The sequence below is a fragment of the Sander vitreus genome, chromosome 18 (assembly GCF_031162955.1).
Source record: "Sander vitreus isolate 19-12246 chromosome 18, sanVit1, whole genome shotgun sequence".
NCBI lineage: Eukaryota > Metazoa > Chordata > Actinopteri > Perciformes > Percidae > Sander > Sander vitreus.
Window position 1 is genome coordinate 12,777,575 of NC_135872.1, and position 20,473 is coordinate 12,798,047.

At 41.0% G+C, this 20,473-nt stretch overlaps 1 protein-coding gene across 6 annotated transcripts in view; it reads left to right on the forward strand.

Annotated features, from left to right (window-relative positions):
- The window catches only part of utrn (utrophin), a 190,892-nt gene that overhangs the window by 120,022 nt on the left and 50,397 nt on the right, over positions 1-20,473 (forward strand). For all 6 annotated transcript variants that reach the window (XM_078274047.1, XM_078274048.1, XM_078274046.1 and 3 more), the window contains 5 exons: positions 10,527-10,656; positions 12,607-12,875; positions 13,891-14,037; positions 18,874-18,952; positions 20,287-20,347. In XM_078274047.1, coding sequence (XP_078130173.1) covers positions 10,527-10,656; positions 12,607-12,875; positions 13,891-14,037; positions 18,874-18,952; positions 20,287-20,347 — 686 coding nt within the window. The remainder of the gene's footprint in view (positions 1-10,526; positions 10,657-12,606; positions 12,876-13,890; positions 14,038-18,873; positions 18,953-20,286; positions 20,348-20,473) is intronic.

Below are 20,473 nucleotides of genomic sequence, written 5' to 3' on the forward strand. Positions count from 1 at the left end.
GGTCCCAGACTACACCAAGCAAAACATCACTGGATTAGCCTGTCTGAGATTGCTTAAGAGACAAAGTGCCTTTATAATAGAAAAGAAAAACCTGACTGAAGTTGATAACCCAGGCAGCTGTACAGTATATTATAGTGCTGGTGCAAGTGTTCACATCCATTCAGTTACTGTATTCAGAGTCTACACATCTGCTGAACAGTCAGGTCTGAAACCACAGGAAGATACTGTTATCGTAAAGCGGTAGAAGTAATCACTCTGACATTATTAAGCATCAGGCTGGTCAACACTGTGGCTACAGTATGTGTAGCTAAACTACAGATTGCAGCAGTCAAGCATAACAACACCATGATGTTGTTGTGTCTCCATGAGTAATAATAAGCAGTGTTGTTATGGTCACTCAGCAGTCAACATGCACACAAAAAAATTGTATCAGCTCATAGTTAAAGACGAATATCAAAATCAAAATCACTACTACACAATCAGTGTTGTTCCTTCTATTTCATTCCTAGAAATGTTGTTATTGATCACCCTTTTACTACACTGTGTCATTTATTCTAACAAGCAATCAATACCTTCATTGTGCCAACCCATTCACACCTTTGTCATTGCTGCTATTTGTCATGTGTTCCCCACTGTAATATTTATTGTAACTACTGGTTATTGTGATAGTGCATTGGCATGCAATTGCTTTTAGATAGATGACTCACCCTGTGGCTACGGTTTACTCGCAGTCCGCTGCCTGCCACCACTGTTGTTGTCGCTCGTGACATTGTAATGCATTTCTCCGCACTCCGTTCGACACACTATTATTTTGTTCCCAAAAACGCCTTGAGAGTAAACACGTGTGCTGTTGTGTTTGAGCGCAGGATCACAGACACATTGAGACAGATCAACAGTCACCCTCTGGGACACGCACACACCCGTTACACATATCCGTTAAGGTGTATATGATGCTTACTACACCTAACAAAAGCACATTTATATCGTGTGCATGTGCATCTACTTTAAGGATGTGTAAGGTTTTATTACAGTTTCACAAACAATTCTTAGCACAAGCATTACTAAATTGTTTATGTAATTATAGTATGAATCAATTTCCAAAAAAGCTGAAATATGATATGTCCTCAATTATAGGGAGGTGAGTCAAACACACCTCAATACTAATACATTGAGGGAGAAGAAAAAGGAGTAAAGAAATAAAATGAAAAAGGAAAATAAGTTTTGACATGGGAAGATAAATGGAAACAGAATAATTACACATTTAATAAAAAGCTATAAACTTTAGGAATTCTAAACCTCATCCTTCATTAATAGAAAAATGAGCCTGGTGCGTTCTCGCAGCCTCTGACTTTAAAGACAAAATATTGAGAACGGCAGATAACTGATCTACTTTAGAGACAGAATGGGGCTTTTTGTACTTTTACAATCTTTGTCTTCTTCTTTCTTGGCCACTGTAATGCCTGCTAAGTATAGTCTTTTAATGATTTAATGAAGAATCATCATTCAAAAGCAGAACAAGATCATGGTTATAAGCTTATATTATCCTATTTAAATATTGCTGCCAGGGCAATGCCAGACCATGTCAATATACTTTATCCAGGGAGCAAGTAACTACAATTTGATTAGGATCTGGCCCTCATTATATATGTCATCTGTGAACAAAAGAGATGTATCAATAAAAAAAAAAATAATGTTTTATTACAAGATTTTTCTAATATTATGGGAAAAAAGAGATATGCCAGTTAAGAGCTGGAAGCAAGGACTCAATATCTGAGTTTCAGTTATGTCTGTGTTTTGCGGCATGAGACGACGAACAACTGTCCAGGTTAATCAAAATTTGTCCTGTCTGAGATGATGTTGAGGCGCGCACTGTGTCTTGTTCTCAGAACCTGACAGAGAACAGAGACAGGCTTCAACCCAGCAGATCAGACAAGGTCCATTAGCTAAGGAATGGGACAGAGAGCACACAATAACCGCAGGAGAATACAATCTCTACTTTCACCTTCCTTTTCTCATTACCCTCTTTTAGCTCTTCTGTCTCGTTTTCTCCTCTGTGGCGTCTGTGCTGCTGTTGGACTCCCTCGCCTTTACATCTCCTTTCTTTACAGTCTTTTTTTCTTGCACTCTATCCTCTCACCATTCCTTTGTTCATCTCCAGGTCTTCAGCTTTGAGAATGCTGGAAAAGAAAATAATGGAAAAGGGGAGTTGACGGCTCACTTTTCATTTTGACTATGGTATATCTTTCCCTCCTCTCCCTCCTCTCCCTTCTCCTCTGTATTCTTAATATATTGGTCTTGAGGTCTTGCCGACCCTGAGAGGGATGTGGGGGCTGAGCAGCACAAAGAGCTGCAGCTTTGAACACGTCATGCTCTATTACTTGCTTACACCAACAAACACGCACACACATGCAATTCCCCTGTGCTCACGCATACATACACACACTTTCGTCACTCAGTCAGTGTGATGGGGCAAATGTGTATAGCTTTATGGAAATTGGTATCTATGAGGTAGGGAGGGCTTAGAAGGTTAAAATTGTCTTTTTTACCTCTTTCTGTTCTGGGGGACTTGGAGAGATAAAAGAGGAAGGCTAAGCCACTTAGCCCAACAGAGAGAAACGGATATTGCTGTTATTAAAGAATCAGAGGGGAGAGAAATATGAGAGAGCAGTGGTCTGAACAGTCGAAGAAAGTGATAGACAGAGAGTGGCAAACAGAGACACATTGAGAGCAAGGAAAAAGAGGAAGAAAGAGAATGAAAAAAGGTTTATACTGTATGGAAGAAAGGATGTTATTAGACGTAGAAATGTGGTGCACTTTCACCTGTTTTCAGGATATTCAGTTTCGAACACAATTGTTGCATTAGATTCTGCCTGAAAGCAGTTCTTATCATTTGGAAACTTGCAGGAGGAATTTAAAAAGTGTGCGAGAGAGAGAGAGAGGATGGGGGGGGGGGGGTGTCCTCTCTTACTTGAGTGACTTCCTGCCACCTCCTCTATGTATTGATCTGTGTCTGTGTTTTTCCTGCTATAATGGCTATAATAGCATTTATTAATCACACATTCAATTATCCAATAAAAGGCCTCCGTCAGCATTCAGCTGATTAAACTCATCAATCTACTTCATTAAATTAGCAGCTTCAAGAATTGGGAACAAGAGACCAAGTGCTTGTGGGCATTTTTAACAACTCTTATCTTTCAGCAACAGTTGGCTTTTTGTCCACATTGCCTGGACAGTGCAGTCTTTTCAAACGCTCCTCCAATTGTTTCAAAATGAATAAATATGAAGACAAACGGGCAAAGTGAAATTCTATTTAAATTTATTTCACTTGGTTTCCTTAGCATTCTCAATATGCTTATGCAGGGCCCAATTAACCTGTCTAACGTGAAGAGGGTCTAATAATCCACTACAGAACCCATCTTAATCATTGTGCCTGCATGATTGATTAGCACCATTTGCAGCTGAACGGACAGGTCGTAAAGGAGAATGAAATGGATTAAAGTGCTGTGCTGGACTTTACCTTATCTCTTAGGAAAGACGGAACGTTTTATTTAAACTCACAATTGCCTCGCCTCACTTATAATTGTTTTTGTCTGCTTCCTTTGCATTTGTTGGCAGACTTGTGTCCTGACAGTCTGTAGCCCTGCTGGCTGAATACAGTTTTGTTTTAGTTGAGTCAAGGGCATGGCTTATTAAATGTTATAGCTTTATTGTCCACTATAGTGGAGTATGTCACTACATCTCAATAGTATAAAACATTAAAGCTGCTATAATCAATATTTATGGAAAAGGTGTCTGTCACTCGCAGTGATGAACCCACAGATACTTTAAATATCACCCGACTCTAAAGTTCCCTTCAGCTCTATGGAGCATTTTAGTGTCTTTCAGCGCATTGTTTTGGTTTTACAGCCTGCACCTGTTTTGTTTCAGTCTGTCACTGTTCTCATCAGCGTTGTTTTCAGCCACAGTATGCAGCTGTTTTAGCAATATATTCCTAATAACCAACTCTAGGCTGTGCCTGTCCAGTACCAAGCAGCAGACAGACTACATAGTGGAGCATTTAGGAGCAGCTAAAGAGATCTTTTCCCTCAGGAGTTGTTGTAGACTAAAAAAAACATTGGACATACATTCAGGTGGACAGAAACATAACTCTCAATTGCTCCGTGTTTGCTAGATGTGTAGATAGGCAAGGCAGCTTTATTTGTATAGCACATTTCAGCAACAGGGAAATTCAAAGTGCTTTACATAAAACAATAAAGAGCAGTTAGAAAACGATTAAAAAAATAAATTAAAACATTAAAGAGCAGGTAAAAATGATTAAAAAAAAATTCTCCGACCACAGGTCCTTTTGGCTCCGGTGACTTGGTGTTTTCGTTACCCATTACAAGACTGCAGTAGTTCTACTTTTCACTACGATGTAGCCGTCGCTACAAAGCTTAGTTTAATCTTGGTAAACCTTGCTAAATCCGGGACAGTTCACAGTCGGTCTCTTGATAAGTTCACAGAAATATCTGACAAGTTCACAGATGTTGTCTTTCTTATTGACCTAGATCACAGACTAAATCTGCCCAGTTCACAGACGTGGTCCTTGTATGGATAATCTATTGTCACACCCGTGTTGGAGAGGTAATATCAGAAATATGTCCCTTATCTGCCGGTCCATATTTCTCCGTCATTTCTCTGACCACAGGTCCTTTTGGCTCAGGTGACTTGGTGTTTTCGTTACCCATTACAAGACTGCAGTAGTTCTACTTTTCACTACGATGTAGCCGTCGCTACAAAGCTTAGTTTAATCTCGGTAAACCTTGCTAAATCCGGGACAGTTCACAGTCGGTCTCTTGATAAGTTCACAGAAATATCTGACAAGTTCACAGAAGCAAAGTTTCCATAAGATATTTGAGTACATTGGAATGAGTCATTAAACAAAATGGCGACTCCACCTCCTTTCTTATTTGCTCTATTCTCACTCATAAAACTGAAGTTAGGGGGAGCTGACTCTATAAGAACAGCAGGTTTCAGTTAAAAACATAAAATCAAGATTGTGCTTAATAATAAAATCATTGATTAAAAATGATTTACCCGCCAAAGACCTGACGTTTAGTAAGGCTAGTGTTAGTGTGTTAAAATAATTATCTGTCTCTGTTTTTTTGGGACAGGCTGTGGCTGACGAGGAATGGATGCTAGATTAGCTAAATTGGCAGTTAAGTGCTTCTTTTTCTTACTTAGCGGATTCACCATTCTTTTTCTATTACTTATCACAACATAGATTGAAGAAGAATTTAATACACAGGGCCCAGGCTTGTCCTGGAAAGAGTCATGAGTGCCACTAGGTGTGCAGCCTGGAGCCAGCACATATCAGTTAAAGCTTGTTGCATTTTGTACACAAGCATACTTATCAGTCTGGGGAGAAGGAGTTAGCTGCCGTCCTTGAGGGGGCAGAGGTGCCCGGCGTTTTACTTTCAGTGGTTGAGTCAAAACGGGGTCAGTTTGATGCTGGGGGCAAATGATGGGAGAAGGAAGTGGGGCAAACTTGATTCCAGCATCTACCAGCTGCTCCATCCTGTCAGTGAACCCCAACATGTGGTAGGGGGAAACAGGGGAAAGGGTGAGTGGGGAGAGCGATGGATCCTCAAAGTCGTCGGTGTTGGTAAGGGGGTTTGAGGAGTGTTGGACGGGTGAAAAGGGGGGTTGAGATTTCTCGTCTCCGCTCTGTGGTCTCCCATGCTCAAATCTTTGTTCAGGTGGGGGCTGTGGTGGATCACTGCCGCACTTTGTTGTGTCTTCCTTTTGTTTTGATTCATCTTGTCTCGTGTCCTTGGCCGTTGGAGCAGATGTGTGGCGCAGAAAGTAAAGTAGGCTAGCGGTGAACAGCCTTACTCCTGGCTTGTTAAGGAAAAGTCCATCTGCTTTAAAAAGATGTCTGCGGTCCCAGAAGATGTTAAAATTGTCAATGAACCGCAGAGAATGGACGGTACAGGCAGATGAAAGCCATTTGTTCAGTGCCAACAGTCTGCTGAATATTTCAGCTCCTCTTCTGACTGGTGGTATAGTGCCACTGATAAACACCTCTGCGTTTAGGGAGCTGACTGTGTTCAGCAGATCCATAAAGTCACAGAGTCACCCACAATCAGAGTTTGAGGCCCAGTCATTAGCTTTCCCTGTAGCTTTTTACTTTTTAAATTGCTCTCAGTCCTTACCCTGCTGTGTGACGATGAGACGTAATCCAGGTCATCAGATGGAGGTCCAGGGTCCTGCTGCAGTGGAGCATATCTGTTATCCACTTGCATACTCGGTTGTTGGGGAGGCATTTTGTTTCTAATTTCCCCTTTTGCAGCTGTCCACGGCTGTGTCCTACTGAGTACAGGGGTTGAAGAGGCACTCTGCCTGGATGATAATGCAGGCCAGCCGTTCATATCACAAATCTCAGGGCGCTGTGTCCTGCCTCGTTCTTCCATTTCCTAGGAAAAAAATTTACTCTTAGGCTTTGCACCAATAATGTTCCAGGGAGGACTACCACTTGTTGATTTATTACCCGTTCCACAACCCCCCTGTTTCTTTGTAGTCTTGTTGGTGCTAATTAGCCGTGTGTTAGCATACTTTTGTCCATTGTTTTGGGTCCATGGTAAAGTGGTGTCATTCCCACATGATTCGTTCACTTCCACATTTACTTCTAACCGGTGAATTTTGGTTTCCAGAACTGCAATCTTCTGAAGGAGTTTGTAGTAGTCATCCATTGAGAAGGGAGGCATCTTGCTGCTAATTAGCTTTAGCTAAGTACCACGTTTCCAGTCACTGTAGGACAGGCTTGAGCTATTGGTAGGCCACGCTCACGCAGAAAAATGTTGAAATATGGCAATAGCCTACTACGTCTACAAAAAATGTATACTCCAGTGATTTATAAGTATCCAAGAGGCACTGCTCATAGTTTCTCTCAGAGGAAAAGCAAGATTATCAGCAGAAATATGCAAGCAGAGGCAGGAGCAAGCAGCAAAGCGTCCGCACTTTAAGAAGCAGGAAGTCTAAAAATATCTAAAAATACTTTTTTTTTGCCAGAGAAAAATTTGACAATTTGTAATTTCTTTGAATGTTAGTGAACCCTTATTTTAAAGGCTCATTGAGTCCCAGTCAGATGCTATTCTGATGTTGACAGCTAGTATATTGTAGTGGTTCGTTCGGGAGGCTTATTTTCCTCCTGGGAGAAGATGAGGGGTGTGGTAGTATTGCAGAGAGCCTGAGATAGCAGGGTTTTGAGAGCAGGAAAGAAGCATGTTTGGCAGAGCTCTGAAAGTAGCTGTATTGTGATGTTATCTTATCTCCGCCACAGCACAGGGCACACAAGGATAAGAGTTTTCTGTGTTACTACAGCCACACACAAGCCAAGACCTAGACACAAACACCCCCGCACAGACACAACCATCAAGATACACAAATGCACACCCAACAACCAAGGTCACAGTCACTCATTCGAGAGCTGCCGTAAGTATTGTGGGACTGACGGGAGTCCTGTCTCCTCTGGTCTTCACAAATCACAGTGGCCCAGACCATATTCTGTACTATTAAAAAGAAGGAAAGCATATTGAAGACTTCCCACCTTTTATCTTTCACATAGACAGCCATGTCTTATCACTCATAGGCCACCTGGGAAACTTTTTTCTTAACCTGAAACCTGTACATGTGTTTGATATTTACCTCTCATGCTCCCTCTGAAAAGTGTGTCCTTGTGTGACGCTGATAGTGTAAGTACAAGCATGAAGTTTCACTAAAAAAGACTCGTTTAAGTATTGGGGCAAGGTCTTTGGTGTTTTTAACAGAGGGGATTACTTGGCAAGATTTGGGTTGCCACTGTTATAACCGTGTCTTTGTCTGTGTCACTTTGGAGCCAGTTAAGTATTTATGGGAGAATTGTACTGTCATACATTTTCAACATTTATTGTAATAGTACAAATAATACAGTATTAAGCAAACTAGGGCTGTGTGATACAGTTATTAATATGATTATGATAATATTACTTAGGATTGAGTTCATTCTCGATCTTGGACTCTGCAGTTGACAAATAAATCTCACATCAAGCTCCATTTTGGGAATAACTTATTTTGGACAACTTTTGTAGAACGATAAAACAAAAAGATCAAACCATCGCAGTATGATTCTACTGAAAGTTGATAAACAATAATATTAATGCTGAAACAGTTGATTAATTGATCAGTTGATTGACAGAAAATAATAGATAATCAATTAATCATTCAAAGCATTTACAAACTCTGGTTCCAGCTTCTCAAATATGAGGCTTTGCTGCTTTTCTCTGTTTTACATCAATGTAACTTGAATATTTTGGGGTTTTGGACTGTTGGTCTACCAAAACAAGCAATTTAAAGATTTTTTTTATTTTTTTTGTTTTTTGGCACAAAACGATTAATTGTATCCAAAAACAAATCAGCGCTCCAATTGAAATTGAAAATAATGTTTAGTTGCAGCTGATGATATTGAATAATCACACAGGCCTAAAGCAAACATTCTGAAAATTTGCTCTGCACGCTACATAATCTGTATTGTCTTTGTACTACATACAAAACAGAGCCAAAGTACATATTTTGTCAGCAGCAGCAGTTTGATTTTCTTTTACATCTGGTTGTAATCAGGCGTCTCGGAGATGTTTCCACCAGGATGTTGTTTGTGCTCACACCGAGCCGCTATCTGTGATTTGCAGGGAAGAATTTATTGTGACGTTGATATTAGACTATTTTCTCAATATTTATTATTTACTCAATATGTGAAGAAAATTTGTGAGTAAACAACCTCTCCACATTCAATTAAATCCCTTTTCAAACCCCAATTTAAGCCACCAACAAGCCTGTGAGTGTGGGGAAAAAAGCTGGAGGAAAAGGTTTGTTTATACTGGTAGTTGTCCTCGCAGCTTAGCTCCCAACCTTTCTTTTCTTATCTCTGTTCCACATACACACCTCTTCTCCTCCTCCTCAATCACCTCTCATTTACTTTCTATCTCTCAGAGTCCCCTCTCTGAGCTACCTGCCTATTATGTTTCCTCCATGTGAGCTGCTAGGAAATCATTGGAACGGAGCAAACCATTTATTAGGTGTAATTTAATTTGTTTTCAGCAGGATTCTCCATTTCAGCACGAGGGTACATTTGTCGGCAGGAGGCTGTGTGAAATTGTCATTGCAGTGGTCCAAAAATGTAACTTTTACAGAAACTTACTCCCTGAAATAAGCTTCTTTTTTTTTTTTTTTTAAACTAGAACAAAAAGGAGGAAGTACATCTCAAGGCCTGTGAGCAGACTGTTACATCCCACCCTCATATTTTCCACTTCTCTTGTTATCTCTCCAGATGGTACTGTATTTACGATCCCACTGAACCCAGCATGTTGTCATCTGCTGCTCAGTCAGTGTTGCATGGCTGCACTCGTCTGTTTGATAAGTCTGAAAGTGTGAGACTATATCAAAGTGAGTCGTTCCATCTAATCAACTTGCCTCGTAGCATCTTAAACTACATTGCCTCCTCACAAAGCAATCACACACTCCGATAGGCAATGAAGTCCTCAGGGGTCACACTTATATTAAAACAAGAATAATTATACTGTTACACGCCATGCTTACTCCCTTTATTTAGTGTTATAACCTGCTTTGAGCTGTGGCAAGGATGATTAGTTGACATGAGGTTAAGAAAAGTGTCTTCGACTTTTCGTGTCGGTTTTTCTGTACTGTTGGACCTGGAGTATGTGTGGATAGCTATATGCATCTGTCTACTGCAGTGTGAGCTCCTTTTTAAGAAGATGAGCAGGATATGCGGCATTGCTAATTGCCGGCTCTGTAAAGATAATTCCTGCAGGGTTATAGCTCCCAGCAACTCACTTTATTCTGCCGATCACTCAGCTAATTTCACACCGACCCCAAGGAAATGCCCGGTTTGACCCCGTACTCTCGCCTTCAAACGTTGCTCTCCCGCTGACACTCCTAACATAGCTGCTCTCTACCTCTTGCTTTCCCTCTCCTGCAGGGAAGAATGGGAAATCGTTTTGTTTTGCAGCAATCACCTAATTAGCCGTTGAGAGTGTTGTTAATCTCGTCCATAAATTGAACGTAAACATCTGCTCTTGTTCTTTGTTTGTACGTCTGAGTGTGAATTAATCATAAGTGCCTCTTTCATAATATGACAAAAGTCAAAGCAGACTTAAGCAGAACTGGTTAATTAATAGATATTTCTGTGAGGGGACCAGCCAATTGGATACCCCACCTCGTTCAGAATACAGCAGGTTCCTTCGAAGTTCATTAGCGCTGACAATATAAAAAGACAAACAAGCACATACCTGCAGAGAAAATGCATTAATTATCCCTTTCTCAAATCTATTGTTGAAAATAAACTCTGCATTGCAAAAACTTAACTGGATAACTCGCACTGTCTTTTCCATTATAATCTTAACAAAGGAACAAAGTCATTCGTTTTTGGTAACACTAACCTTTACATACAAGTCAAAGCCCCTTTAACCCATTGCTTTGCATTTCTCCTGCAGGTACTACGGTCAGAACTGAAGGAACGTGAGCACTTGGTGATCACTACTTTGGATCAAGCACGAATGTTTCTCGCTGACCAGCCCATCGAGGGTCCCGGAGAGCCACGCAAGAACCTGCAGCCAAAGACAGGCACGTTTACACTCTCCATAAAAACTGCTAAAACATACTCCCTATATAATAGACACTGTGTCATTACTGACAGGTGTAGTGTTGCACAACTGTAATTTACACATCTATAAAATGCAACTAATTGTATTGTGGGATTGTTACCAGGAAGTAGTGAGCATGCCATGGACACTCCTTTTTTTGTTCCACTGTGTGAATTTTTCAAGGCACTATAGTAGTGGATACATTTCACACTCAGTGGGTGAAAAAAGTGCTATTGTACATACTTTATGAATACATGTCCTGTGTCTTACACCCATAGGTCACCCGAATGTCCTTGTAGACTCCCTTTTAACCAGCTGGGAGAACCAGATCCACATGGTGTCTGATTCAGCACATTCTGTACCAAAGAGCACTTAGACATTCACAGCAAGCCTGTCTGGTTGTCTTAAAACCAAATGTAAGGACTTATTTGGCCCAGTTTTGAGGTTAAGTGATCTATAGAAACACCACTCAGTGGTAATACCACTGAGCTGATGGTAATACCAATATCTAACAGAGCACCCGAGAATGAAATATGCACTGACTCATTCAGCATTCCCTCTCTGTATCTGTCGGATGCTGCAGGGAAGTCTTGGTTAAGTCAGCACATTTCACTTCAAACTAAAACCCTACTGTGTAAATAATTAAACCGACCCAAAGGTCTCTGTAGGGGTGTGGCAAGACTTCAGAGCGCATTCTGATAGGCTTCTTGCCTGTGATCATTGATATGGATATCAAGGCCTCGTCTCATTGTATAAACAGATAAAAAGCTGATCTAAGATAAGGGGCTGCAGTTGTTTAATCAATGGAGATGGGATTTCTTATAGTGACTATGTAGCAAAGTCTTAACAACTTCAGTCGTCTTATATTGTCTCTCTTAGTAATTAAAGATTGTCTATTCCACTAAATTGACTTTTATTGTTTTGTTTGTACCCCACATTCTTCATCCCAAAAGACAGACACCATCACATTGTGTGTGTGTGTGTGTGTGTGTGTGTGTGTGTGTGCGTGCGTGCGTGCGTCTTCATGAGGCGCCATCTGCAGTACATCTCATAGATGTCTGCGTTGTGTGTGTATGCATGTGAGGGAGGGAAAGAGGGAAAAGAGAGGTGCAACAGGTGAAGATGGTAATCTGTATCACTACCCTAGAGATGAGACCTTCAAACTCCATAAAAGCTGCTCATCTTTTTTGTAGTTGAAATGGGTATTTTGGGAGCACTCTTTTCTTCTGCCCACTCTTTTCTTTCCTCTATTGTCTGCATCCTGCAATATGTCTCTCACCCTTTTTTTTCTTTTCTTTTGGTCACTTTCATCATGCCTTGACTGCCTTCACTTCCACCCTCACTGTTATTAAGATCATGTTTCTCTTTTTTAAATACCTTCTGCCCTCCTCTTCTCCCTCCTCATCTTGAGTTTTACTTATTTGCGTAAACTGAGCTAATATCAGACAGAAACGACACAAATAATGGAAACTAATGTGCAGGAAGAGGGGAAATGCCCAAGCAAGGCTTATTCTGTACCTTAAGATGTTATTTAAAAAAAAATACAGAGCTCCTCCATATGTTAGGAACTCTATATCTTATGGAAATTGAATGGTGAGAAACTAGGGGAAATGAAAGTGACTTTTGAGTTGAGTCAGAGAATCTGACATGAAATTATCTGGAGAATGTTTCTCTCTCTTTTTTGAATTGTAACTTGTATATGAAAGTGTATAAATAGAAAAATGAATATCATAATATTGAAGAAGTTCAGGTTTCTAAAGTAAAAAGAGCCAGTTGGATTCAAGGATTTGAATAGGTTTTGTTAAGGGTTGTAGAAAATATCCCTGGCGATACCATGTAGTATTATGGAAACTAAATATATATAAGAGGCATGAAAACGGTCTTTGTCAACAAAATAAGTTCCTTCTCTCTCGTACTTTTCTTCCTCCAGACCTCACCCCGGAGGAGAAGGCCCGAGGGTTGGCCCGGGCCATCCGCAAGCAGACCGGCGAGGTGAGGGAGCGGTGGGAGCGTCTAAAAGGACACATGGGTGGCTGGCATAGTCAAGTGGAGCAAGCCCTGGAGCGACTCCAGGAGCTGCAGAGCTCCATGGACCAGCTGGACCTGCGGCTGACCCGGGCAGAGGAGACCAAAGCTACCTGGCAGCCTGTGGGGGATCTGCTGATCGACTCTCTGCAGGACCACATCGACAAGACCATGGTGAGTCAGAGAGACAGCACTGCTGTTGTGTGCATTATTGCCAACACACCATACACATCAAGACATTAGGTCAGAAGTTTGACACCCCCACCCTTCTGTACATCATTACAGCATGCAGCACTGAATCAACTTGAATAAATCTAATCTTTTCTTTAACTTGTGGGATAAGACCAACTGATTTAACAGTAAAGTCGGTGCTGCCAATTGTGATTTGATTCAGTAAAAGTATCAGCCGAGACTACACATCCATAAGATATGTGCGTGCAATAATGCGAGTGGGATGAGTTGAGTTTTTTTTTTTTACATAATTTCCACCTCTCTGTTTTTCTTTTTGGAACAAAACCATTTGATTTCAGGATTTACTTGGTTTGATGACTCTGTCATTGTTGTTTGCAAATGCCACTCATCAAATTTGAGGAAGTCTTTTCCAAGTCTAAGAAACAAGTAATACATATAGTTTACAAGCAGAAAAATGACAATTAAAAAAATGTTGTGACGAAGGAGAAATGGAGAACAGAGGAGAAACAGTGGCACCAAAAATAGTCAAATAGTGGTTCACAGATTTCAGAGCAAAGGCAACTCCTTCACTGTTGCATCAATTTGGCTGTCTTTTAAACCACCTTACATCTTAATGATTGCCTCCCCATGGTATGGACAGTCTGGCCATTTATATCTCCTAATATCATTATCATATAGGCATCCACAACTATTAATGTGGACGCAGTCTTCTCCAGTATATGACACACTTAAAGTATGTAGGCATTAAGTTTATATTGACAGCCACAGTAGATATGGATATTAATGGTATAATAATATTAATTACAGCACAACAAAACTCAATATACAACTTAAGATGAAACTTAAGATAACCTACATTCTGTGCAACAGGACCTCAGTTATTGTTTGTGAAAGCACAAACATCATAATTAGGTAATTAGTTAGCCTAAGTTTCTAATTGTTATACAGTTACAATATAAGTGTTTCACACTGCAACAACATTAAACGTTCTGTTCAGACCTTCAGAGAGGAGATCGCCCCGTTCCGTCAGGATGTAAGAATCGTCAATGAGCTTTCTGCAGAGCTGACACCGTTGGACATCCAGCTGTCCTCCACCGCCTCCAGACAACTGGACCAGCTCAACATGAGATGGAAACTGCTACAGGTAGTTTAAATCCTTCCGAATCATCTGCAATCATTTGTCCACACTTGCCTAAATGAATGTCGTGTCAATATATCTTGATCCTCTTTCTTTCTTTTCCTTCATTTTCCTACTGCCTGCCTGTGTGTCTCGCTGTGCGCATGCTGATTTCACTTTGTGTCAGCCAAACACACAGGGGACTGACAGTTGTCCCTCTACCTGTGTGCAGGTTTTATTTGAACGCAGCTCTGCGAACACTTTGTCACTGCACATCAGTGGACACTGTCACAGAACACCAGTCACATTCTTGGTAGTCTCGCTTTGCCAGACCTTCCTCCGAAGCGCGCGGGAGGAGAGTCTGGCTACTCCACACAGCATTCGGGGATGGGAGGAAAACATGCTCTGGTTTATTGGCATTTCTTTAAACCAATCACAATCGTCTTGGGCGGTGCTAAGCACCGGAGAAAAGCTGTGGTGCCGCTGTAAAATAGGCTCGGAAGGAACTTGTTTTGGTGGAACGTGTATGTTTAAAAGTTGTTTTAGTTGTGCAATAGAAAACTCAGATTGGACAGATAGTCTAGCTAGCTGTCTGGATTTACCCTGCAGAGATCTGAGAAAAGGTTAACCATAGTCCTCATAAATCGACCTGAGTTTAAAATGTCAACACAAAGGAAGCCCAAGGCAACGGATATCTGGCCTAAATGAGTGAAATCTGGCGGATTTCCCAGCGGAGCAGTCCCGGAAGTGGAACTCCAAGGATATAGACTACATTCTTGGCTCTTCACGCACCTGAATGTCTTGGCATGATCCGCTGGGGGACTCGCTGAGTGTTTGTCAGAGTGGAGCATGTCTCTGTCCTGGAGGGAAATGTGTGGAGGAGTCTCTTTACAAGTCATCAGAAGGAAAGAGTGATGTTTGGTGTGAATTAGGGAGTTAAATTCCTTTATCTTAAATTTGTATGTATGTACAATTCAAATCAGCGGGCATGTGAGTTGTGAGTTTATGTACTTTCCGACACTTTCTCCTTATTAAGCAAAGTGAATGGTCCCATGTCTTCATTTGTTTACACTGTGTCCTCATTAGGCCTGATTTAAACATTAGCTCTGGTTTTCTTTTAGTGATTATCAAGTTATCTGATCTTTAAAATATGTGCAGTCCTTGTTTGGATTATAACAGAGGTAGGTGCAGAGCAAAGGTGATGTCAAAGTATTTTGAGCCTTTAAGATTATTGACCAAGCTGGCTGGTGATGCCTTTGGTGCCCAGTGGTAGGCGGATTGAATGCAGACCACACCACCATGGCTTCAATTTGAATGATACCAGGCAGCCAAAGATAGAAGATGATTTCAAAGACACTGTCATGGAAACTTTTGCAGACTTCATTTAAAGTTTTTCTCGTATACAGCCATGCAGCATTGTTGCTGTCAATAAATGAGCTGGGGCAGGAAAAAAAGCAGGAAAGGGAGTTGTGTGTTGAGAAAAAAAATGAAATCTTGGAAGGAAAGTTAAAGTCATCCCTTTTTAAGCGTGACACTGCCGCAGAGAGAAACTGGGTAGCTGGGCTAATTTGTAGCCTTGTGATATTGCCCATACTGTACAGACACCCACTAATAGTCTTTCTGCCTGGAGAATGACCATAACTCAAATACTGAGTCAGAGGAGGGCAGAGTTTCAGTGGACTGCACACTTCTCTCTGTTCGCTCTTTTTATTTATTTCAGTCTGCAGGAAGGCGACAGTTTCACTAATAAGCCAGGTTTGACTGTGTAATTTGATGATATGGTTTTAATATGCAGACAGCTCCCATCTTTCTCTCGGTGGGACAGTGGCCATGATAGCCATTAGTGGCCAAAAAGAAACTGAGCTACTGGCCTTTCTGTGCCTATTTCCAGGATCCCTGTGTGGACATCTGGCTGCCATAACGCCTGAGGTGTGTGTGTGTGTGTGAGTCTCAATATTACAGACTGCCAATACTGTCCTGCTAGTCAGCCTGATGGAGTAAAGTAACCCCACAGCCACGTAGTGCACAGGTGCACTGAATGAGAGGTCAACCCACAGCTTTCACAGGGGTACAGGAGTGATAACTTAAAGCTGTATGAAGCTCACATTTCACTGAGTGCACTGCATGCAAAGTTGTACTGGCATTATTGGGAATGATTATTACCGTAATAATTCAAGTTTCTGATCAATGTTTCATACCAACATGTTTTTGACTACTGTATATCACAATATGTATCTGTGAGGATATCATTCAGATCGCCCACTCCTAACTTGTGCACATGGCAGTTAGGGACTGTTCGTTATTTATTTAAGGGGCCACCGGAGGAGTTTAGAGACCTTTAGTCAAAATAGACCTGACCCTCCCTTCACCAGCAATACATTTTGGATGACCCTCCAAAATGATATGGAAAAAAGGGATGACCCTCCCCGACAATTTATTGAAGCCTTCTGTACTGGTTTGCACTTGGCATACCAGATATATAGATAGTCATTGTTTTTTTTACAGCCATGACATACGTGACTAAACCTCTGCATTCTCATCTTATACACCACACTCATTTGGTATGGTGTGGTGGCCATTTCAGTAGATTTACTTACTAACAGTGTTGTGGAAACACAATTAGCATGGAAACTAAATGCACACCTTCTGCATTACTGCATTACTTCAAATACTAAGTTACTCATCTAGTAAACTAGTATTCACATGAAATAAAACAATAAAACATTGAGACCATTCAGCAAAGCACACTGGGAAATTCAACACTGGTTGCTATGGTCATTGTATATTTTAGCATAGGTAAAGCTGCCAAAGGTGAATATTATCCAAAACTCCATTTCTCAAACGCACGTCAATTTGGGAGCTTGCATGCTACCACTCCTTCTTCTCAAATGCCTTGAAAAGGCTGTCGTTTATATATATATATATATATATATATATATATATATATATATATATATATATATATATAATAATATCACCGGGAGCGAAAAGATATTTGAGTCGGGTATGGCTGCAGCCTGGAGACCTCCTGTCTCATGCCCTCCCGGCTTGGTGCAGTCCACAAGCTTTGACTTTTCAAAATAAAAGCTTGCGTCTGGACCGTTATGTTTTCGTACGGTGTTTTGGATGTTTTTGAACTAAACAGTACAGCAATCATGCTAATGAATAAAATTATTTTTTCAGCAGATGTCTTAGTTACAACACGATGGAGCTAGCAAAGCTGTTTTGTGTTTATATGTGCGAGCGGGATTTATTCAGTTTGGGAAATCCCACGGTCTCTAAAGCTACAGTTCAAATTGTCTGGCTGACTAAATAGGGAGGGACTCATCTGCTAGCGATAGGGGCCGAGACTGAGAGAGCTACATGGATCTACATGGATAAATATGCACCAAACAAGCCACTTTGAAATGTTGCTGTTCTCACGAATACAAAAGTTGGATGACCCTCCCCTTAGACTAAAAAATGTGGATGACCCTCCCCTCAACAAAGAATTAAAAAGACATGACCCTCCCCTATTTTCCTCCGGTGGTCCATTCCATAAATACAGAACGGTCCCTTATCTGCTTATGGAGTCTGTTGAAAGCAGGATATGATGTTTATTATTTAACGGAAGTACATTTCCAGGATAAAGCCTGACACCACAGCTTTGCCCCTCACCTTCCGCTCCTTGTGTGTTGCCATTCTCAAAATCCCTTCACTATGGGAAACAACAACAAACTTCCAGCTGGCAAGCTACATGCTGAAAATGGCAAGTTTAGAAGAAAATATGGACTATGCAACCTGGTTCTTTCGGTGAATGATTGTAAAGATTTACAAAGAATATGTTTACAGCATTTACTATCTAACTGGGATTTTTTTCGGGACGGATTGGTAGGATTGCTGTAGATGTAGAAGAAGTACCCTTGGTAAGAGCAAATTACGTTTAGCCATGTATCCAGCTAATTTAAGCTTATGTTTCTGTATTGTGTGGACAGTTAACTTTAATATTTAATATTTTATGTGGCGTTTTCTTTTGCGGGGTGCAAATGTTCCACCAAAAAAAGTTCCTTCTTGGGATTATTTTGCAGGGCCACCATTTCTGCGTCCGGAATGAAGCGCAAACGACGATTGTAATTGGTTTAAAGAAATGCAAACAACCCATCATTACAGGGTATCTACACCGGACACACTTCTGCCTAGTTTTTTTCAATCGTCTGTCTCACACACATCTAAAAATAAAGGCTTTAGTTTTTATCAATACAGCTGTCCAAATGTATTGGCTCGCAACTGTGAACATGAGCACATTCTAGTTTATCTTCTTCTACTAACTTACATGTGAAACTATACATTGTAGCTCTTTCAAACCACTCCTGAATGCACTGCAATACTGTGACTGACTGCTTCCAGTGTAAATACTGATGAAGGGCTGCCACTGCTGCTGCTGACATGCTGCTTCCGCTACACGGCTGGTGTAGACGAGGTGTAACCAGGATAGTGTGCATGTAATCACACTCTGTGTTAGCTGCAGTGGCTAGAAACAATGGGAACTAGAGATTGGGCAAGATCTCTTCAGTTCAATTAGTTCAAAGTGATTTTCAACTGTGCTATATACTTTCTATACAATGCTATACACATTGGTGAACTGCTCTACAAAGGTAAATAACAATAAAAAATACATATATTAACTGTATACTCATTTAAGATAGCTTTGGGTTTTGGAGCAACTCCACTTCCAACTTAATTACAGTGAAATTGAATTCATTCCAACCATGACGTGAACTCCAGCCAATGTAAAACAGTTTCTCTGAGTGCAACTTTCAGGCTCACAGCTGACTGTCCTCTCTCCTGTCTGTTTGTCCGTCTGTCTGTCTGGTCATCGTGCAGGTGGCAGTGGAGGACAGACTGAAGCTTCTTCGGGAAGCCCACCGAGACTTCGGCCCCTCATCCCAACATTTCCTCTCCAGTAAGTACAGAGCCAATTACCACTCTTAGGCAATTGGAACATTTTGAGGGGGTTTGTTTCCACTACACTGTTTCGCATACCCCTTAATTTTTTTCCATAGGCTTCACAGTTATGCTTCACCAGTGGATGTGTATTACTCTCTCTCACACACACACAGACAAGTTTGCAGACGAGGCACTTCACTCTTGAATAATGCAAGGCTTAATTACAACTCTCCACTGACTCCGTTCCTCTTTCTCCCTCTTTAGAGTGGTCATTAGCAGAGAGAGAAAAAACAGAGAGAGTTAGAGACAGCGCTATAGAGAGAAAAGATAAATGCACGAGTGTGAACATTAAACAAAGCAGCCAGTCTCTCTCTCTCTCTCTCCCTGTCTCTCTCTCTAATGTCATTTTCTATAATCATACAGCCATTAGTGTTCTTTCTGCTCCTGCTGATTTGCTTTGCTGGCTGTCAGACACAGACAAAATGGACGGTGTTTGATTCAGAGCAGGTGGTAAGCTCGGCCTGCCGTGCCATGTCACCATTAGACATGAATTTACCCAGTAAGCCCTGCTGAGAGCTCAGCAACCACACCAAACAAAACAGCTCCGTCTCTTCTTTCATCTTCCGGGCACTATGACACTATCTACTCCATCATACATTCCCTCTCATTACACTAGTAGCTTAATATTCCCTCAGGGATCAATAAAGTACTGCGTCATTATCTTGTCCTATCCATCTCGTATATCTCCCAATCTCGCTTAATCTCTTTCTTTTACTGTCTTTTCATCTCTCTATCTGAGCGTAGAGAGGCGGGAAAGTAGGAGGGCGATAAATCAAGCAACATTTCTGCTCCGTATTGCTCTTGAGAGCTTCTCATGTCTTATATCTGGCAGGTTTTAACAATGTCATTTTTAAGAAGTCCTTCGTCTGTCAGAATTTGAATGTCTTCTTTCGTGTCCACACAGTTTAAACATAAACCTGGACACGTGGCACCTTTTATCAACAGTTTTTTCTCTGTTTTTTTTATTGTCTCCCTCCTCCCTCTTTCTGCCAAGAAAGCAATAACCATTTTCTTTCAATTTCATGCACCGTAAGAGTCTCTTTTACATAGATAGACTATGTTGTTATGGAAGTGTTAGATGTGAGAATTATTTCAAGTCAAGCCCAAACACTAAATGGATTACTGTATAGCATGGTAAAAATGTGCAATGTTTACAGTATTAAGATGGAGTTTCGATTTTGACTCCTTGAATTTTTTTCTTTCTCTCCATCTCTTTTTTATCTGTCCTCTCTCTCTCGCTCTCGCTCTCTCTCTCGCTCTCTCTCTCTCTCTCTCTCTCTCTCTCTCCAGCTTCTGTACAGCTCCCCTGGCAACGTGCAGTTTCTCAGAATAAGGTTCCATATTACATCAAGTAAGTGGACTTTGATAGCTATTTTTGTATGTATTTGTGTGTGTGTGATGATGATTATTCTACACTGGTTGGCATTCAAGGCAGAGCAGTCAGGATATAATGTAAAAATGCTTTTGCTTAAAAAAA